Source organism: Notamacropus eugenii, chromosome 5 (assembly GCF_028372415.1).
Source record: "Notamacropus eugenii isolate mMacEug1 chromosome 5, mMacEug1.pri_v2, whole genome shotgun sequence".
Classification (NCBI taxonomy): domain Eukaryota; kingdom Metazoa; phylum Chordata; class Mammalia; order Diprotodontia; family Macropodidae; genus Notamacropus; species Notamacropus eugenii.
The window spans coordinates 96,309,261-96,329,643 of NC_092876.1; the positions used below are offsets into that span (position 1 = coordinate 96,309,261).

The 20,383-nt window shown below is 43.0% G+C and overlaps 2 protein-coding genes across 11 annotated transcripts in view; one reads left to right on the forward strand and one right to left on the reverse strand.

The window, feature by feature from the left end:
* PGAP2 (post-GPI attachment to proteins 2) overlaps positions 1-9,067 on the reverse strand; it is a 40,578-nt gene extending 31,511 nt beyond the window's left edge. For 3 of the 6 annotated variants that reach the window (XM_072610266.1, XM_072610265.1, XM_072610270.1), the window contains exon 1: positions 3,319-3,599. In XM_072610266.1, coding sequence (XP_072466367.1) covers positions 3,319-3,584 — 266 coding nt within the window. In that variant the 5' untranslated portion in view covers positions 3,585-3,599. Of the gene's footprint in view, positions 1-3,318; positions 3,600-4,391; positions 4,471-8,987 lie in introns of those variants that run through there. The other 3 variants (XM_072610269.1, XM_072610268.1, XM_072610267.1) reach the window with 2 other exon arrangements.
* A 24-nt stretch (positions 9,068-9,091) lies between these two features.
* The window catches only part of NUP98 (nucleoporin 98 and 96 precursor), a 95,966-nt gene continuing 84,674 nt past the window's right edge, over positions 9,092-20,383 (forward strand). For 2 of the 5 annotated variants that reach the window (XM_072610260.1, XM_072610263.1), the window contains exon 1: positions 9,092-9,237. The gene's annotated coding sequence lies outside the window, so the exon portion shown is untranslated. Of the gene's footprint in view, positions 9,238-9,396; positions 9,524-20,383 lie in introns of those variants that run through there. The other 3 variants (XM_072610261.1, XM_072610264.1, XM_072610262.1) reach the window with 2 other exon arrangements.

The following is a 20,383-nucleotide window of genomic DNA, read 5'->3' on the forward strand; positions in this document are numbered from 1 at the left end:
CAGCACTGACTCTTAAGCCTAAGGCCTACATGGGCCAGTCCAGGCATGGACCTTCTATCCTGTTCCTGAATTGCTCTGGGGTGGGGCAAAGAGGGAAATTAGCCTGGCTCATCTTAGTTGGCTTGGTCTCTTACCAGGCCTGTTTTACCTACATGGGTGCTGAGAGAGCCACTCCCCAGGGAGGTCAGGATTCTGGGGCTCCAGCAGACAGGCAGCAGAGTACTTTCAGCACCAGGGCAGAGGCAGCAACTCCTGGTTCACGTGGCACCCATTTGAAAGACTCTGCAAAATTAGATTTACTCCCAAACTGATGAGAGGCATTCATAGAATTGTTTCCCCAGGATCTGTCATGTTCCAGAGCCCACGGAGGGTGGGGCTTCAGGGTGGGGGGAAGTTGGCTTGTCTCCCTTTCAAACTAGAACTCTCCAGCAAGGGCTATGTTTCCCTTCTAATGATCAGAAGTTTCTGGAGGAGAGAGGGGGACCATCCCTCCTCCTATTCCCCCTTAATCTCATCAGGAACAGTGTTAGGCACACAAGAGGGATCAGGACAGGCTGAGTGACCTGGGTTGCTCTGAACAGGGTTGGGTGGATGAAGTGAATGAAATTTTGAGGCCAGACAGTCACTAAGAAGGGGTAGTAAAGGGTTCTGAGAGCCCCTTCTCCTTCAGGCCAAATGAGTCATCCTTTGTCTAGTCTTTCTTCTCTAGACAGAAAAAGTCAGAGATACAAAGAGAACGTGAAAGGGGAGAGAAAAATGGACAGGGAAGGAGACTCACAGGTAGAGAGAAAAAGGAAAACAGAGGAGTGGAGGAATAGAAAAACATAGGCATAGAGAATCTGAGACAAAGAAAAAGAGACACCTATAGCAAAATGACACCAAAGAGTCAGCACTAGAAGTGAATTCAAATCCTGCTTCAAAAACACCACATTTATGTGACCCAGGGGCAAGTCATTTAGTCCTCTCAGACTCCATTTCCCCATTTGTAATACTGAGGGCTGGACTCTATATGTTTTTTCTCTAAATTCCATGCCTTCTCCTTTGTAACACACTGTCTTGTCTGCTTCTGCCCCTGTGTCCCCATGGCTCCCACCTGAGACCAGGATTCAATCAGTCTCTTCTGATTGCCATAGGCTCCTAATCGGCTTCATCATTTCCAGTAACTCCCCCTCTGCCACCCATGGGACTAGTCATTTTCCCACAGGGTAAGTATGACTCTTGCTCAGGAAACATCCCTGACTTCCCATGGGCCACAGAAAAAAGTTCAGACTCATCAGCTTTTCATTTTAGACCCTGAGGTCTGTCCCCAACTTCCCACTCCAATTCTACTCCCTCCCCCACATACTCTATACATACTGTCCCTCCCCCCTCACACACCCACACCCATACCCACACACCCACACACACCACACACAGGGAATCAATTGATAGCAGAGCCAAGACTAGAACTCTGGTCTTCCTATGCCTGAATCCAGGACTATTTTTACTCCACCAGCTCCTCATTGGAAAAGAGAGGTTGGTAAAAAGGACCCACAGAGTCCATTCTACTCCTGAAGATCATGAGAAGGCTTAGAAATCTCAAGAACCATCCTACAAATGGCCTTTCTTGATTCCCCAGTTGTTAGTCCTTGAGGGACTAATCACTTTGTATATACTTATCTCTATGTGTTACTTCTTCCAAGTAGAATGTAAGCTCCTCTAGGCCAGCACCTATCAGTTTTTGGGTGTGGGGTTTGGTTTGGTTTTTTGGTTTTCCTATTCTCAGCACAGGGTCTCCTACAAAGTGATAACTCAATAAATATTCCCTGAACTAAATTCTCAGAGATGAAAGGGACCTCAGAAGACATCTACTCCAAACTCCCTCCCTATCAAAGAATCCCTTCATTCATCTGCTTAGATGCTATAGTTAAGGTAAAGTTAATTTCCTCTTAAGGCAGCCTGTTCCTTTGTGAGGCAAATTTTGATTGTTAGAAAGTTTTCTCCTACTTCAAACTGAAATCTATTGTCCTATAACTTTTCCTCATTGATCATAGTTGTGCCAAGTGTGGCCACATAATGAATCTCCCCACTGGCCAGTGGAAAATCAGGATAAGCCCAAGAAGCCAATTACTGATCTTACAAGGTTTGTGGAAGCTTTAAAAAAAAAAAGAATCACAGAATATGGTGGGGACCATAAAGGCCATCTAGTCATCCAATCCCTTACCATAAAAGAAATCTACAACAAGCTGGACAAATGATCATCCAACACCCTCCCCCCACCAACTCTATTTGAATACTTTCATTGACATGAAACTTATTAACTATCAAAAGAGACCACTTAACTTTTAGAGAATTCTATTAAATATTCCCTTAAAAAGTGGACTCTTTGCAATACTATAACTATATACCAATTATAATACTTTCTACTCAATAATCTTGTAACGTTGGTAACGGAAAGATTATTGTTACCATTTTACAGATGAGTTAACTAAGGTTCAAAGAGAAGTGACTTGCCCAGGATCTTACAGCTAGTAAATTAAATCACTGAGGCTGGACTTGAACCCAAATCTCCTGACCCTCCGATCAGGTCTCTTTCCTTTATACCACACAATCTTTACAATAATACATCTTCAAACATAGAGGCTAGGAGATACTGGTCGATTACCCATTCCTTATTTCCTCTGCTCCTCGGAACAGGCCAGTATGGGAGGCCAGATAGGACTCTTCTAAATGAGGAAACTGAGGTCCAGAAAATGGAAGAGACTTGCCCAAGGTCACATAGCTACTCTGGGTGTGTGGTAGGAAAGGGTTGTAACCTGACTCCTCTTGGAATATACACCTCCCGGCTTTCCCAGCCTTTAGTGGTTAAAGATTCATCCTTAGTCCAGGTCAGTGGAATGTGAAATTGAAAAGGGAAGGGGGCGCCGGAGAGAAAGACACAGCCCTCAGGAGGGGGCGGGAAGGAGTAGGAGGCGCCCGCGGGCTTGGGACACGCGTGGTGCCAGGGATAGGTGGGCATCCCAAGTGTGGCGCAGGAGGGCTGTCTACCCTCGCTGCCGGCTCCCTCGAGGGGTCGGCTGGAATGTGAAGTAGAGTCCTGTCGCTTAGGGGCTTAGGGCCACGCGGATTCCGAGGGAGGGGCCGGGAGGGGAGAAGAGGGGAGGGAAGAGGGAAGGCGGGGGCCGCCCACGGGCAATGTAGGGGCTGAGGCACCGAAGCAGGACCACGCGTGGCCGCGCCCTCCAAGGGCCCGAACTGAAACTGCGAACCCTCTCCTTCCTGGTCCAGGCAGCTGGAGGCCCACCTTGGTTCCTTCCCACCCAGACCGCGGCCACTTACCCCGGGGCGGCCGGACGGCCGGGGTCCGGAGGCGACAAGGCCGCGCCCGCGCAGGCCCGGGAGCCGGACCGGAGAGGCGGGGTCGGGAGGCGGAGCCAAAGCTGGGGAAGGGATTGGCGACTGGAACCCCTGCCCGTGGGGCCCCCTTCCCTCTGCTCCCGGCCCCAAAGCCCTCTCCAGTCACCCCGTAGCTCCTGGGGACGAAGTGGAGGCAACACCTGACTGTGCGCCCCCTCTCTACCTTCCCACTTCTTCAAAACCCCCATTTCCCCTTATTACTCTCCTACCCACCTCTCTGTGACCCTAAACCCACTCTGCAGCCCAAACTTCTCTCCCTCGGGTCTGCCACAGTAGCTCTCTCTCCCGCGCCAGAGCTAGACCTGGGCAGACCCCGAGCCCCGGAGGGCAGAAATCAGCAATCTGGCCCTTGTCCTTCCAGCAAAACCCCAAGAGCGCCCCTGTTTCGTCTGAAAATGACTGGGAACCTCAATCTGTGTTCTCCACTGCAGAGATGAGGAATCCAGTCCTTTCCTCAGAGCAGAAATCAGGACACCTAGCTCCTTATTCCCCAGCAGAGATCGGAAACCTTGATACTTCGCGAAAGGGGTATGGGAACACCACTGGTAGCTGAGGAAAAGGATATCTACCAATCCATCAATAAGTACTTATTAAGCAGCCACTATGTGCAAAGCCCAGAGTTAAATGCTGAGAATACAAAGACCAAAATCAGTCACTGACTTCTAGGACTACGTCTTCTCTCCTGGGAGACAGTATGGATATATCTAAGTACATACTACATACAGACAAAATAAATGCGAACTAATTTCTGTTTGCCCAGGCATAGGGAGAGCTTTGAGCCACAAGTCCCTCCTAGCCATTTCTGGTGCCAAAGAGCTTAGTGTGGTCCAGGAGAGGGCGCCTTATACCTTAATTTAGCCCTGGGAATGCAGGAGTCAGCCCCCCCCCCCCCCCCCCAAATATAAACAAAAACAGAAACAAAAAAGAGACAGGATCTACTATGATAATCTGGGACTCAGCTGTCTGTATGTAGAATAATCCCTCCAGGAAACTACCTTCCCTAATCAAATATTTATTCTCTAGATTCAATCTCCCTAACCTAGAGCCCAGAAAACATTTCCTTTTCCTTCAGCAGGTTCCAGGTGTTCTGGCTTTGTCTTAATGTAGGCCAGAGCCCATTCAGGACACCAGAAAAGAACTAGGTCTAAGTAAACCTCTTAATGGTTCCATAATAATACTAACAAGACTACTTCAAGGCTAACTCCTCTACTGTAGTCCCACCCCTTTTGTCTTCTTCCAGAATCTATTAGGGAAAACAGGCAGTCATTTCTTTTCTCTCTGGCATCTAACCTATCCTATCACATTTCTCCCTGCAGTTAGTCTGCCAGGTTGAGAAGCAAAGTATTTATAAGCCCTGGGGATACTAAAAAAGGAAAAAATGTAGTTCCTGCCTTCAAGGAGTTCATCCTCTAATGGGAGAAACACTGTAAATATGTAGATGTATACATGTAAACATGTATACGACAAATACAGAATAAATGAAAGGTAATCTCAGAATGAAGACTGGAATTTGAACTGAGCCTTAAAAGAAGAAGTCAGGAAAACCAGGAGGAAGAGATGAGAAAGCAGGTGGACTCTAAAAGCACGGTTAATTCTAAAATCTTATGATTTGTTGCCTTCTAAAGGCCAAATCCAGTGATTTTATTTTCAGATTTTTGTCCTCTTTGATCTATTACTTCTGACATCACTGACCACATCCTCCTCCTGAATACTTTCTCCTCTCTTGGCTTCATTGACTTCATACTCTCCTGGTTCTATTTTTCTAAGTTTTGAGTTTGTTGGTTCCTGATCCTTTTCCTGACCCTTTAACATAGGTGTTCCCTATGAGTCTATCTTTGACCACCTACTCTGCGTTAAGCCAAGAATCATTAGAATGCTGGACCTGAAGACTCATATCTGACCTTGGATATTTTCTAGGTATGTGACCCTAGGAAAGTCTTTTAACTTCTACCTGTTTTCTCATTGGTAAAATAGGGATTATAATAGCACCTAATCCCCATGATTGTTATGAAGATGAAATATTTGTAAGGCACTTTGGAAACATACCTTATGTAAATACTAATTATTACCAGTATCTGCTTTAGCAATCTCATTTACTCTCATAGCTTCCACTTCTACCTCTGTGCAGATGACTCAAGTCTACAGAGCTCAGGTTCTAGCTTTTCTTCTGAACTCCAGAATAGTATTCCAGCTGCCTTCCAGACTATTCTACCTTGATGCTCCATCTACACTTCAAATTCAACCTGCCCCAAATTGAGCTCATCCTTTTCTAAACTCCCCATTTTCTAGGAAAACCCTAGCCAGCTTTCACTTCATTCCCTCCTCTCAGATCACCTACAGACCCTATGTATGAGACTTCTGCTCCAAAGTCTGCTCTCTTAATTGGTGACTGGACCTCCTGGACTACAAGATTCAGGAAAGCCCCAGCCATGATTCACTTCACTCTCTCCTCCCAATTCCTGTTCAGTAAGGAAGAACCATGATTAAATCTGCTCTGCCATTTTTCTGTTTGGGGAATGTCAATCTACTCCCTAGAGTCCCCACTCACCATCTTCTTAACTTTCTGAACCAAAGTGTTCCAGCCTGGCTACCACCCTTGGAATGTAAGCTCCCTGAGGACTGTCATTGCTTTTGTATTTGTACCCTTGGTGCTTACCAAAATGCTTGGCACTTTAACAAAAGCCTTAACCAATGGTTTTTTTTTTTAATTGATTCAATTCATTCATTCCTCTTGATATTCACTGTTTCCCATTTTCAAAACTTATGTGTTAACTTTGATCCTTTCCTCCTTTTTATTTCCCAAATCCAGTTTAGTTAGGCACCATGGTGTAATCAATACGGAGCCCACTTTCGCATCAGGAACACTTAAATTCAAGCCTACCCTCTGACACAAACTAACTGTGTGGCCCTGTGAAGTTATTTGACTTCTCAGTGTTCCAGGCAGCTTTCTAAGACTATATGTAAGTTGTGGAACAATTCCCAGATCTACATAGGTAAGGGCAGATTCCTCCTAACTGGCTAAATTTCTTATCCCAATGAAATCCTAAGTCTTGACTCCCTCCCTCCCTTCAAATCTAATTATTATCAAGTCCTGATGATTCTATCTGCACATTTCTTAAACTTATTCTCCTTTCTCTATTTCTTTTGCCATTATTCCAGTAGTGGTCCCCATTGCTACCCTCCAGGACTATTTATTAAACACTCTCACCCCATGCTATTTCCAGAATAACAATTCTATACAGAAAATCTCCCCAGATATGTTCAGTGGCTACATATTGCCTCCCAAGTTCAAACCCCTCCACAATTTGAGTGTAACCATACCTTTCTAACCTGATGTCATATTAATTTCTATGTTCCTGCCATCCTGGATGAGTCTGCTTTGCAAACACACACTATGCTCTCTCCTTGTTCATTATGTCTGGCATGCCCTGTCATCCCCTCTTTATTTAATTCTTAGCTAGCCCCCAAAACCTAATTCTAAAGCCATACCTCTTCCAAGAAGATCAACCTTGATCAACCTGATTTCCCAGCAGACTTTACATAACATATTGTTTTGTAGTTCTCTAATTCATTTATCATGTAATTAACATTACAGTTTGGAATCTTAACTCTCTTGTAGACCTGATTTTGTCTTCCTGAGCCAACAAATATTTCTTGAATGTATAGAAGATACAGTACTATTCTTGCATTCAGGAAGACCTTGCATTCAGATAATTACTCGCTGGGCAACTTGACTACCAAACTGAAGGTCTACGGAGTTGTGGTGACTTCATTGTTGTATGCCTGTGAAACAGTCTACCAGTGCCATGCCTGAAAACTGAATTGCTTCCAAGTGAGCTGTCTTAGGAAGATTCTGAGGATCACCAGGCAGAATAAGGTACCAGACAGAAGTCCTTGCTTGAGCTGAACTACCAAGCATTCAAACTATGCTTCAGAGAGCACAACTCTGATGGGCTGGCCTTATTGTTCAAATGTAAAATGTAGGGTTGCCAAAAAGACTATTTTATGGAGAATTCACACGAGGCAGGCGATCGCATGGTGATCAGAAGAAGGGATACAAGGACACTCTCAAGGTCTCTCTCAAGAACTATGCAACATGGGAGACATTGGCACAGGACTGCTCAACATGGCGTGCCCACATCAGAAAGGGTGTTGTGCTCTATGAGCAAAGCAGAATTGAGACAGCACAAAGGAAACATAGGATGCACAAATTTGGAGTAGCCACCCCAAATATCCACATGGACTATTTGTGCCCAATCTGTGGTAGAGCATTCCAAGCTCATATTGGTCTGATCAGCCATAGTCAGACCCACTGAAACTTCACTTTATCATGGTGATGTCATTTTGGTCCTTTTTGAGAATGAAGGACAACAACCAACCAACCAACCAGCTGGGCAAGTCACAACTCTGTGAGCCTTAGTTTTCATATCTGTATAGTGGGAATAACAGTACTTACCTCACAGGATTCTCGTGAGGCCAAAATGAGATAAAATATATTTTGCAAAAGGACTTAGAAAACCTTAAAGCATTAGGTACATGTGAGCTATTGAATGAACAAATTGCACTATGTGTGAATGGGATGGGGTCGGAAATACACACACTGATTGAGGGTTCCTCTTGGGGAGGATAGGCTGGGTGCCCCAAATCTTTTCAATTCCAAGACCTTGTAGATGCCCTCATACATTCCAGGGTAGGTGCTTGGCACACAGTAAACCCTTAATGTTTGTCCACATGGGTTGTGCCTCACATCTGTCCTCTGAGTCTGATTGAAGTAGTTGAGGAATGGGGGTGGGGGTGGAGTTTCAGGGAGATTTTTTCAGTTAGAAGCAGCACTTGAGTATGTCGTGGGGACCCCTTGGTGTGAGAGGATGCTCCCTGTTCCCTTTCTTGATTCCTTCGTGACCCTGGGCGGGGTGGTGGTGAGTATTCCCGGGATGGGTTTATGCCAGGAACCACAAATTTTGGGCACTGTATGGAGAAGGCTCGGTGGTGCTGGGGGGAGAGAGGAATGAGGAAGGAGAAAAGGAAAAATAAAGGAACTGGCCCCCAGCGCCGCATCCCCACGCCTCAGTGAGGCGGGGCTAGTAAATTGTCCTAGGCAACGCACATGGTAACAGCCTAGGAAGTCGTGGGGGAATGGAAACGGGTAGGCTTTAGCTGCTAAGAAGAACTTTCCCAGAAGCCCCCGCAGCAAAGGCTGAGTTGCCATGCCATCCGATGTGCTCTTCCTTCTGATTGGTCGACGGAGAGACTGTACTGGCTCCCTCCGCCAACCCAACCTAAGATTGCAACAAGGCGGGGCCTGAAGGCGACATAATTTTCCCGCCCCCTCCCCGCTCAGGTTCTAGGTTCCCTTCTGTGACGCAAGGGTGCATTCCCAGCCAATCGTAATGCGGTGACTGAGAAGGGCGGGACTACTCCCTCCCTTCCTCGCTCCTTCACTCGCTATTCAACCCTTTTCTTTCCCCATCCCCAGCCCATTTCCTTCCCCCCACCCCCATCTCTTCCCCATATCCCTTCGTCCTCATTTCTTTTGCCCTTAACCCGCCCCCACCCTCCAAGTTCGATCCACGTTCGGTTTCAAACGACACCTTGGCCAATGAGCATCGGGGCCACCGTCGACTGGCGGCCACGACGGCCAATGCCAGCGCGGAGAGAAAGAAGCGCTCGCGGCGCGCTTATGACGACAACCGGCGTGTGACGCAGTCGGACATCGCGCACAGAGCGGCCCGGGCGGCGGCGGGGGCGGCGGCGGTTTCGTGGCGGCCGCGCGCGTTCCGAGCGGCGGCGGCGGGAGGAGGACGATTTTTAGTCCCTTCGTACGGGGGACGCAGCCCTTCGGTAAGTAAGCGGCGACGGTGGCCGGCCAGGTGCGTGGCTCCGAGACGAGGACAGGGCTGGGGCCGAGCTGAGTTGAGGGCCGCCCCTTCCTTGGGAGGAGAGGCCGCGCGCTCCCTTCGGTCCGTACGGCGGGGGCGGGGCCCACGACCCTCTGACCCCGCGACCCAGTATCTCGGCTTGGGGGAGGAGCTGGGGCTGCCTCGCGGGAGAGGGTTTGGGGATTGGTGTGGACGGCCCGCGCCTGGGAGTACCCTGGTTTCGGGACCTAGACGTAGGATTTCTGGAGGTAGCTCTTACCGGGTTTGTTGCGGGTGAGATGGGGCATCTTTTATGCTGCAGATCTTCCGTACCTAGGTTTTCCTGGGTAAAGATTTTAGGGTAGGATTGGGGATTAGGGACCTATGTTCTTTGAGGGTGGAACGCAGCGAGGGCAAAGTCGGCTGAAGTAAGACTTCTGGGTTTTTATCCTTTTATTTTACAAATACTGATTCGGTACCCGCTGTGTCGAGTACTGCCCCGTCCTGAAAGGGGATTTAAAGAGCTTAAGACCTAGGACCCAAACATCTTGGAGTGGACAGTCTGTCTGGTGGTGCTGCTTTTAATTTCTCTTCTAGGAAGTAGAAGGTTGAGATGCTGCTTCATGTGGGAAGTTAACATCAGGAATTTATAAGAGGTTCTTTGCTTTCTTACAGACACTTGGTTTTTCTTTTTTAACGTTATAAGGACCATAATTTAAGAATACTTAGAAGTAACAAGCTGAATCAGTTAACTCAGTACATATTTTTCGAATTAGAAAGCAAAGAAAATAGAGATGGTAGGATGAAAATGTTAATTCCAAAATAAAAGTATAGTATGGGGGGAGAGGGAAATCAGTTGACTGGACTGGTCCTTCTGGTGTTAATGACTCTGGAGTGCTTATTAGGTACCTTTCCTGTTATCCTGATTTCCTGTTTTCTGTTTTTGATTTAAAGGCAGGATAGCCTGTCACTACAAACACAATTCAGAGCTGGGGGAGGAACCTTAGACTCATAGAATGTTAAAGGTTAAGGGAAAATTAACAGGAAACTCTTCATTGTGCCCCTTGGGGAGGGCCCAGATTAGTGGCCTTCACAAAGTGAGTCCATGTCAGAGCCAAGACAAGAACTGAGACGATATGCCTCCCAGTCCAGAACACTTTACTGCTACACTGAATTTATCCTGATGGAACTCTCCTATTCTGCCCATATTGAGATTTTGCTTCTGGTGTTAGAACATTATGTGACCACTTTAGTAGACAGAGATAAGTATTCTTTAGATGTTGAAGATCTCAGGGAGACATTTCAGTTTAGCATGAATGAATGAATAAGTGTTTATTATGTGCCAAGCTTTGTAGTAGATGTCTAGTATGGCAGTAAATGTTCTTCCCAGGCCTAGTTGTATCCTTATCTAGTTTTAAAACCAGATTTAGAACTGATTTCAAGTAACTGACCATTTAGTGAAGAACAGTGAGATACATGAGGGTGGGATGAGGGGGTCAATAAAATTGCAAGTAATTACCTAAATTTGCTTGATGTAGTGGGAAAAGTTCTAGGTTGGTATGCTGGGGATCTGGCTCACCTTCTGTGTGATTTTTGGATAATTTACTTCCCCTCTTCAGGTCTCCTCTTCCATTTCAGTAAAATAGGGAAGTGGTACTATATTATCTTTAAGTGTCTTTTCCAGTTTTGACATTCTGTTATTCCAGGTTTGATATGTAAAACCACTATGGCTAATTGGATAAAATAGAAACATGTTCTTTTTAAAGATAGAATTGCTAAGTGATTGAATGTATACTGGGAATAGAAAACAGGAAATAAGCGTGAAATTTAGAAAACAAATATAAGAATAATATTTCATCCACTCTGGGAGACAAGACTAAGGAATGTTGGTCCTTCTCTGCAGCAGGATTCATAGTACTGTATTGTACATGATTTAGACATAAAGGGTGATACTGTAAGTAAATTAGGAGACCAAGAGACCAAGAAATAGTTTACTTCTCAGATCTGTGGAGAAGGGAAGAATTTATGACCAAATGAGATAAGACGGCATTACGAGTTGTAAAATGGATAATTTTGGTTATATTGGATTAAAAAGTTTTTACATAAAAAAACAAACAAACAATGCATAGTACTGTTATGTAGTAGAGGTTCCTGACTACCTGTGAGAGTTTGTATTTTCTTTGCATGAAGAATTAACTTAAGGGAGAAAGAAGGAGCAATAACCTTTCAGTGTGAGTAGTCTGTCATTGAATCTCAAGGGAATTTTCATGGGACTTCTGAATAACGTTGCTCATATTGGTTGTGCTGTCTCGTTGTTTACATTTGTTTACATGTTTATTGGTGTGTCTTTTGTGGGTAAGGGCTTGTTTATTGGATTAAGATAACTAGGTTTTTCAAAGCCAGCAAACCCTGAAAAGAAGACAATATGGTGTTTCTCTTAATTTAATTTTGTAAATTTTAATTTAATAGAACCTAAACAGTTGTATAATTATTCCTTTGAGCTTTTCATTTGAGAGTCCATAAAATTGAATTAAAGTTTATTCCGGCCTTGAATGAGTCACTTTGTCACTTTGCTTATGTTTAGATGACAAAGCAGAAATGGAAACAGTATTTGGGGAGTAGAAGAAAACTGGTAAAAACTAAATGTCAGTTAAAAAGTGGACATTCTATCTGTGCTGTGGAATGTAAATAAACTGTACCTTTGTATGTGGCAGAGTTAATGCTAACACTACTGATTGCCGGAATGATTGTGGAATACACGCACACACACACACACACGCGCATTCACATTCACACACATTCACACACATTGTAAAATAGTTCTTAATTGTCAGTGTCAACCCCTTGTAGGATGATATTGTACCAAGTGATGTCTTATAGAGAGCCTGGCACACCATTAGAACACCCAGCTCCTAGGGTACTTATTGGGGTTTTATGAAGAGCCAACTCTCCTGACATCTTGAAAGGTTTAGAATAGAATACACAGGGGATCCATTTTATTTTCTTTAAAATTTAAAGTTTAAATCTAAAGGAATGAGAGGATGATAAATAATATTTTCTATAATAAAAGAATATATGTACTAGCATTTGCTTCATGTATTCTATGACCTATCTACATTGACCTTTCTGCCCATGACGCTCCATTTCCCCAGGATGCCTTTTCTGATCTCTCTCTCTGCTAATGTCATTCTTCTGGGTTACCTTCTATTTCTACTCTTGTGGGAGGGGGAATTAGCATTTATACAGTACTATGTGCCAGGCATCGTGCTGGATGTTCACTTGATCTTCACAACAACCCTGGGAGGTAGATACTGTTATTATCCCCATTTTACAGTTGAAAAAATGGGCAAACAGAAGTTGTGGCTTACCCAGGGTCATACAGCTAATAAGGATCTGAGGCTAAATTTGAACTTGGGTCTTGTTTCCATGTCCAGCAGTCTATCCACTGTGCTGTCAACCCATTCTAGTATAGAGTTGTATCTACACAGTTGTTTGCATGTTGTCTCCCACTTTAGATTGTGATTTCCCTGAGATCAGAACCTGTTTTTGCCTTTCTTTGTACGTAGTAATTGCTTAATGTTTATTTATTATTTCCAGTCATGTCTTACCAAACTACAGCCCTAGGTTACTGGGATCATCAGCCTCCTTCGCTTCTCATCATGCGCTGCTGAATGGAAGTGGAGAAAGTCACAAAACTATGCTAGCTGGGTCTCTGTGCTAACTATGTATCTGTTATCCAGTCTCACCTGAGCCTTCACTGCAGCAAGGCTACTCTCTACTTCCTGATTGATCCTCTATCCCACTGAACATTGATAATTTTAAAATTATACATACACATACATGCACATTCACAAAAAATTACCTGAATTCCCTTTCTCCCAATTGAGAACAAAAGAAAACAAAAACTGCTGTTACAAATGTGCAAAAAAAATTTATGCATTGGCCATGTCCAGAAAATTTGTCTGTTTCTTTCTGAGTCCTGTACCTCTCAGGAGGTAGAGAGCATCTTTCATCATTAGTCTTTGAGAATTATGGTTGGTCATTATATGGATCCTATACCCTAGTTCTTTCAGCATTGATCATCTTTACCACGTTGTTATCACTGTAGAAAATTGTTCTGATTCTGTTCATTTCACTCTGCATCAGTTCATAGAAATCTTTCCAGATTTCTCTGAAACCATCCTTTTCATTATTTATTTTGGCACAGTTGTATTTATTCCAGCACATAACTTGTTCAGCCATTCACCAATTTATGGACACCTTCTTAGATTCCCATTCTTTCACACTTCAAAAAGACATAAATATTTTTGTACATCTTTAGTTGAATTTGTTTTGCTTAGGAACGATCCCTCCCTTAATCTGCCTACCCTCTTAATTCACTGATCTTCATTCTCTTTCCTTCCTACTTATATACCAAATGTAGTTTTGTCCTCAAGTGCATATGTATATTCTTCATTCTTGAGGCAGCTATGTTCCTAGGCAGCAGTGCATAGGACACTAAGCAGGGAGTCAGGAAGACTCAAGTTCAAATTGTGGTCTTGGGCATACTTCTGTCGCCTCAGTCTCTGTAACTGTAAAATAATGGGGATAATAATAGCACCTACTTCTCAGGGTTGTTTTGAAGATAAAATACAATATTTGTCTGGCAAATAGCAGTCACTTATTAAATCCTTCCCTTCCCACTTCCTTTCACCAGAATAGAGTGAGGTTCCAGGGTCAACCACTCCTTCCCCCTCCCTTTCACACACTTCCTTGTTTATATGGCTATCTTAGATTATGTGGGATAATTTTTCTGAAACACATGTCCCCTAATGTATATTTTTTCCCCTCTTTTTTTCCATTTTTGAGATCAAGACATAACAGAACCATTCCCAGTCCTTGTCTAATTGGACTCCTTTTGTGATCCCAGATGATGCTAGGGATAGAGGGGACATATGTATCATGTCCCCATATTTGAATGTAAGTGGTTTATCTTTGTTTAGTCCCTTACGATAGTTTATTTGTGTTTACCTCTTATATTTCTCTTAACTTCTGCATTGGAACTTTCTAGTTTCAGTGAAACTATTCTTTCGATCAAGAATGCTTGGAAGCCATCTGTTTCATTAAAAGTCCATTCCTACCCTTCCTTCTGTTGCCCCCCCCCCCCCCCCAAGAAAACGATTAAGCTCAGTTTTCTGAGAGAGTTATTCTTGGTTGTTTTCATATATCCTTTGCCTTCTGGAATATTGGATCAAAGGTCTCTGCTTCTTTACATGTGGATTCTAAATCATGTATGAGCCCTGATTGTGGCTACTCAGTACTTGAATTCTTTCTTTGACCTGAAAGCTTTGGATTTTGGCTATAATATTCCTAGGAGTTTTCATTTAAGAGTTTCTTTTGGAGGAGGTAGCTAGCATGTATTTTCTATCTCTGTTTTGCCCTTTGGTCCTAAGAAATCTGGGCAATTTTGTTGGTTTGTTTTTAAGATTACTTAAAATACGTTTAGGCTCTTTCTCTCACCTTTACCCCTACCCCGTAACTTTAAGGTAGTCCATTTATTTTAAATATTTTTCTCCTCCATCCATTCCCCAGGCATGTTATTTTTGGCTGTGAAATACCTTAAATTTTCTTGCATATTTTTAATCTTTTGACTTTTAATATATCTTTTCTTTTCCCTATCCACTTAGGGTATCATACCCTAACTTGCATTTGCTTTGCTCAAAGGAATGTAATTTTGATCCCCCAAAACTTTTCTTAAGGACCAGACCTTAAACCTAAATCACTCTAACCCTTACTGATTGACCAACAATTGCTCTTTGTCAAGGACCTTGACATCAGCGAGGTGATGATGCCATGACATGCAAGTGAACTGGATTTAAGAGAGGGAGGGCTGTGCAAAGTCACCAGTCTCACTTTCTTCTCCAGAGCTATCTGGGTTCAGTGGCCAGATATGGATCAAGACAACTGGAGATGGCTCAGGATCCAGTGGGGGACTTTGGGCTTTTCAAGCTAAGGTCTTTAACAGGTCTCAGTTTCACTGAGGCAGTGCCCATTCAGTGATTAAGGCTAGGTAAGAAATGAGGCAAAGAATGGCCTTTTTGCCTAGTCAAAAACAAACAAACTGCGCATCTGGGAGGGGAAGACCTCAGGGGTTTTGGCCAAAACAGAAATAATTGTTATTTATATTCATTCTGAGCTAATCAGGGCCCAAACTGTGACCAGGTTAGGGGCTGGCCTAGGACTTTTGTTGGCCAACCCCTTCCCTTTGGGCAGAGAGCACCCACAAAAGGCTAAGGTCCAATGCATCCAGGGCCATTTCTGGTGATCCTGATATCTGTATCTACCTACCCATTGGACCTAGATGGCTTCAGAGGAAAAACTGAGGCTGGTGATTTTGCACAGCCTTCCCTTACTTAAATCCAGTTCATTTGCATGTCATGGCATCACCTCCTGATGTCATGGTCTTCTTCAAGAAGGAAAGACAAACAACACAATATATCTATCTTCTTGTTTCCTGGAGTCATTGACTTCTATTGGGTCATTTCTCATTTTCAGGGAGTTTGTTGTTTGGGCAAGGTTTTGTACCTCTTGTGCCAATCTGTTAATTCCTTTTCCAATCCTTTCTCCTATAGCTCCCATTTTTTTTTTCTTCAGGCACTCTCATTTCATTTATAAAAAAAACTTTTTTCAACTTAAAAAAAACACAACTTCATCTCTTCCAGAAGTTCTAGTTGACTCTGTGCTGGGACTGCTTTTTGTAGATAGGCTTTCCTTTTAGATGTTTTGGAGTCATCTTCTTCTAGGTTTGGGTCTTGAGTATTTCTGTCCCCACTTTTTATGGTATGATTCTTGTTGGGGTTTTTTCCTCTCTAATTTTTCCAGACTTCTTTCTGACATGAGACTTGATCTTAAAGCCAAGCTCTGGGCACTTCTGGTCAGAAGCTCTAGATTGGTTCTGTTCCTGGCTTTCTTGGAGATTTTTGAGTATTGTGTTATTCTAGGCTCTCAGGGAAAGCACAAACTGGAGACCTACAAGCTTTCAATGCTGCCTAAGTGCATTTAGAGCAAAGTCTGAATACCTCTCCCCTGGTCTGAGTTCTACAAGTTCATGACCCAAGTTTTGGTTTGAGTAACAGTAGACTGTTGCTGGATTCAACCACTTATCAGTCAGCCAGGAATCTGCTGGTTCAGAGTGATAAAACTGCAGGCTCCCCTTTGGTCAGCAATTTCTGACCTAGTTATTCCTTTGCAGGATCCAGATTGGGCTAGAAGCTGAAACTGAGACCCTTTTCTCCTCCTGGGATCTGAACCACACCATGTCACTGTTGCTTGCTTCTGGACTTACTCTTGTCTGTACACACCTAGAGCATGCTTTACTCCTTGTCCTAAATACCACCCTCTGAGTGCAGGTCTGCCCCAGATCTGTGACCTAGAATTGGGTAATGGGCAACAAAACTGCCAGGTATCATTCATTCCCACTTTGGGCCCTGGTATGGTTTTGGGATTTCATCTTGTCCTGATGTGTACAGCCTTTCCTTGAATGCTTTAGTTCCTCTGGGATAGACCTTGATGACCTTTCTCTCTGTTTCTCTGTGGTAGCCTGAACTAGAAGAGTCTCAGTGACTTTTTCATAGATTTCCCCATCAGGATTCTGTCTCGTGAATTTTTTTCTAGATCCCTTTGGAGAAGTAGTGGGGGTTTTGTGGGTGTGTGTGTGTAGGAGGGACTTACTGTACTGTTTCCTGCTACTATACTGTCTTGGCTTCTGGAACATATTGATAATTCCCCTATTCTCCTCATGCTTCCCACAGCAACCGCTTCCCTTGACCCTTTCAGTTGAAGGTGTTGCTTTATACTTCACCGAAAAAATTGTGATCATTATTTCCAGTCTCTCTTTTCTTCCCCTTTCTTTCCCTTACTTTTCTCTGTCCAACTTGTCCCGGAAATCATTTCTCTAACTATGTCCTCCTTTACTCTAGACTCTAAAAATCTAAAGATCAAGCCTTTTACCTTGGTACAGTCATATATATGTATTTATGATTCCATCTCTTCCCATCATCTCTTGCAGATGACCCTCACTATTCCACACTACTCCCACAATCCAATTCTCAATGGATGATTGCTATCTGCTGATTGCTTCTATGTTTCTTACGAACATTTCCAGGTCTCCTCATTCCTTAAGAAATGCTCGGTAAATCCTGCTACCCCCCCTCCCCCCTTAGCTAGTCCTATACTTCTCTTACTCTGCAAAACTTCTTGAGAAAACTATCTACACACAATACCTCTGCTTCCTTTCTTCTCTACTCTTTTCAGAGTTACCAGAGATCTCCTAATTGACAGATCTAATGACTTTTCTTCTATCCTCATTTTTCTTGACCACTTTACTGCATTTGACTTTTGATTAGTTTATCCTTCTAGATAGTCTTTCTTCTTTGGGTTTTTGTGATACTGTTCTGTTGGTTCTCCTCTACCTTGTCTGTCTGATCTTTCTCAAACTCTGTTGCTGCAGTTTTGCCCATAATCACCCCTCCCCCTCCCCACTACAGATATTCTCCTAGGTTCTGTCATGGACCCTCTTCTGTATATTCTCACTTGGTGATTTCATCAGTTGCCATTGGTTCAGTTATCATCTCTAAACAGATGATATCTAGCTCCAGACTTAGAATATGATCATGATAACAAACATTTAAGTGGTTCTTTTTTAAAATTCTATTACTTATCCTGCATGTCCCAGACAGCTGCCAAATCTTGTCATTTTTATTTCCACAATATCCCTCCAGTATGTGTCATTGTCTCCACTTGCATAGCCTTTGCCTTAGTTCAGGCTCATCATTGCCTCCTTCCTGGACTGTTGCTGTAGCCTCCTGATTGATGACCCTGTCGCTTCAATCTGTCCTCTACATAGTTGTCAAAATGGTTTTCCTATAGCATAGGCCTAATTATATCATCTTCCATCTCATTTGGCTCCTTGAGATCAAATGTAAATTTTGGTATGTCAAGTTCTTCACAGTTGGTTCCCTTCCTATCTTTCTTGCTTTCTTAAAATTTTTCTGCCCTCTACTCACTCTATACAGCTATACTGGCTTGCTTATTGTTCCTTCTACTTATCTCCCCAGTCCATTCCTTTTCACTGTCCCCAACCTTGGAATAGAGTTTGCCGACCTCCCCTTCAAGTCTTAGAATGCTGGCTTGCTTCCAGAATCAAATCAGGTGCCACATTCTGCAGGAGAGCTTTCCCAGTTTCCCCTACCTGCTCCTGTTTTCTAAGGTTGCCTTTTCTTCTCTTTGGTACCTATTTTATCCCCCATTTGAATGTAAGGTTCTTAAGTGCAGAGACTATTTTCATTTTTTTCTTTCTGTATCCAGTGCTTTTCACAGTTCCTGACAACTGGGGCGAATGGAAGATGAAATGACTGATGAAACACAGATTCTAGCTTCCAAGTGTTTTGAATTATTAAGCAATATATGCTAATTGCCCAACAAATTGCCAGTTGTCTGACAAACTGGGGCCAGTAGCCTCCCCTCCTTTGGCACTGGACCCAGAATACAGGGGGAGACACATTTTTATACATTAAAAACAATCAAATTAGACCAATAAATTAAAAGAAAACAGTTAACCAGGATAATGGTCTAAAAGTTGAAGTACTTCAGGTACATATAGCCATTGACAGGTACACATGTACTCTGGCATCAGCTCTGCCTATTTCATATCTTCCAATAATGAACTACCTTGATAAAATATGCCTGTTGACATGTGCACACAGAGCCCTCCTCACAGTTACAACATAAAGGAGAATCTCCATTGTATGATTGTTAGATAAAGAGAAGGATTGATAAGGGAAGAGGTGAATGAGTAGGCATCAAATTGGCTGAAGGATGGAGGCTCTTGTTTGTCAGAGTAGCTTGAGGTCATTGTGGGAAGTATGGGTAAATAAGGAGTTATCTATATTAGGAAAGGGAATGTATAATAATTATAATAAACTTTTCAGTGTTCATCTTGGAGACTGAGAAAAAATTAAATTTTTTAAGTATTTTAAAAACCTGATTAAAGCTTCTATTAGCTATTAAAGCTTGAGGCCTATGGAGGAAGTCTTTTTGTAACTTAAAAATAGGTTAAATAATTTTTGTGGCATATTATAATAACCAGAAATTGCCCTGATCTGTATAATTCTCTTCACTGGATGCCTTCATATGTACATCATTGTAATTTGATGAACTATTTTATTCAAAATCTTTGGTGGTATAGATTTTTAATGTTCCATGTAGTTTTTTTTTCCATTTTAAAATGTATATTTGCAAGTAACCTAGAATATGTAATTTCAAATAGTTACCCATTTCATTCTCTTGGAGAGAGCCCTACAGTAGATAACATGGAAGTGGAAAGGAAAAACTGCCCTTCAGTATGATATAGTATTTTTAAAAATCTGGCAAATGCGAAATGCATGTGAAGAAAGAACTCACACAGCATCTTCATTACACACGTGATAGGCTTGATGACATTACATAACCAGATACAGTAATAGAGATTTAAGTACCCCTAATAATGGGGCTGTGGAAAGAGTTACCTTGGTAACTAGAGTAAGAAGGAATGAGCAAAGAAAACCCTGAGCAGGGTTTAAAGTGGGCAAGTAACGTGGTCCCACAGAAGAGGGAAAGGAATAGGTGTTCCAAGGAGAAGGAATGACATATATAGTAGGTTAATGGGAGAAAAAAAAAATGTGTAAACCACATGCTTAGTGTTGTTTGCTTGTTTACCCTCTCCCCCCAGTAAAGCACCAACAATATTAATGGCATCATTCTCTCAAAGAATCGATACTTATTTGGTGTCTACTGTGTTGTAGGACCTTTGTTCAATATTTGAAATTTATGTCTTACTCCTTCCCTCCCCTGTTTCTGTGCTTTTTCAAGTTTCCTTCCCTCCCATCCCAGTAGATCCAAATAGCATGTATTCATCGAGATCTATGTCAGGTTCTAAGTTCTCTGTTAATTGTCTCTCAGATTTCCTTGTTTATCTTGATCTCTCTCCATATTCACCTACGTGGTTGTGATTAGGATTGGAAAGGGGAAGGGTGAGGACCCTCCCCCCCCCTCCCCAAAGAGCAGAGTATAAGGCAGACTATCTGTGATGAATTCACAGATTCAAGCATTCC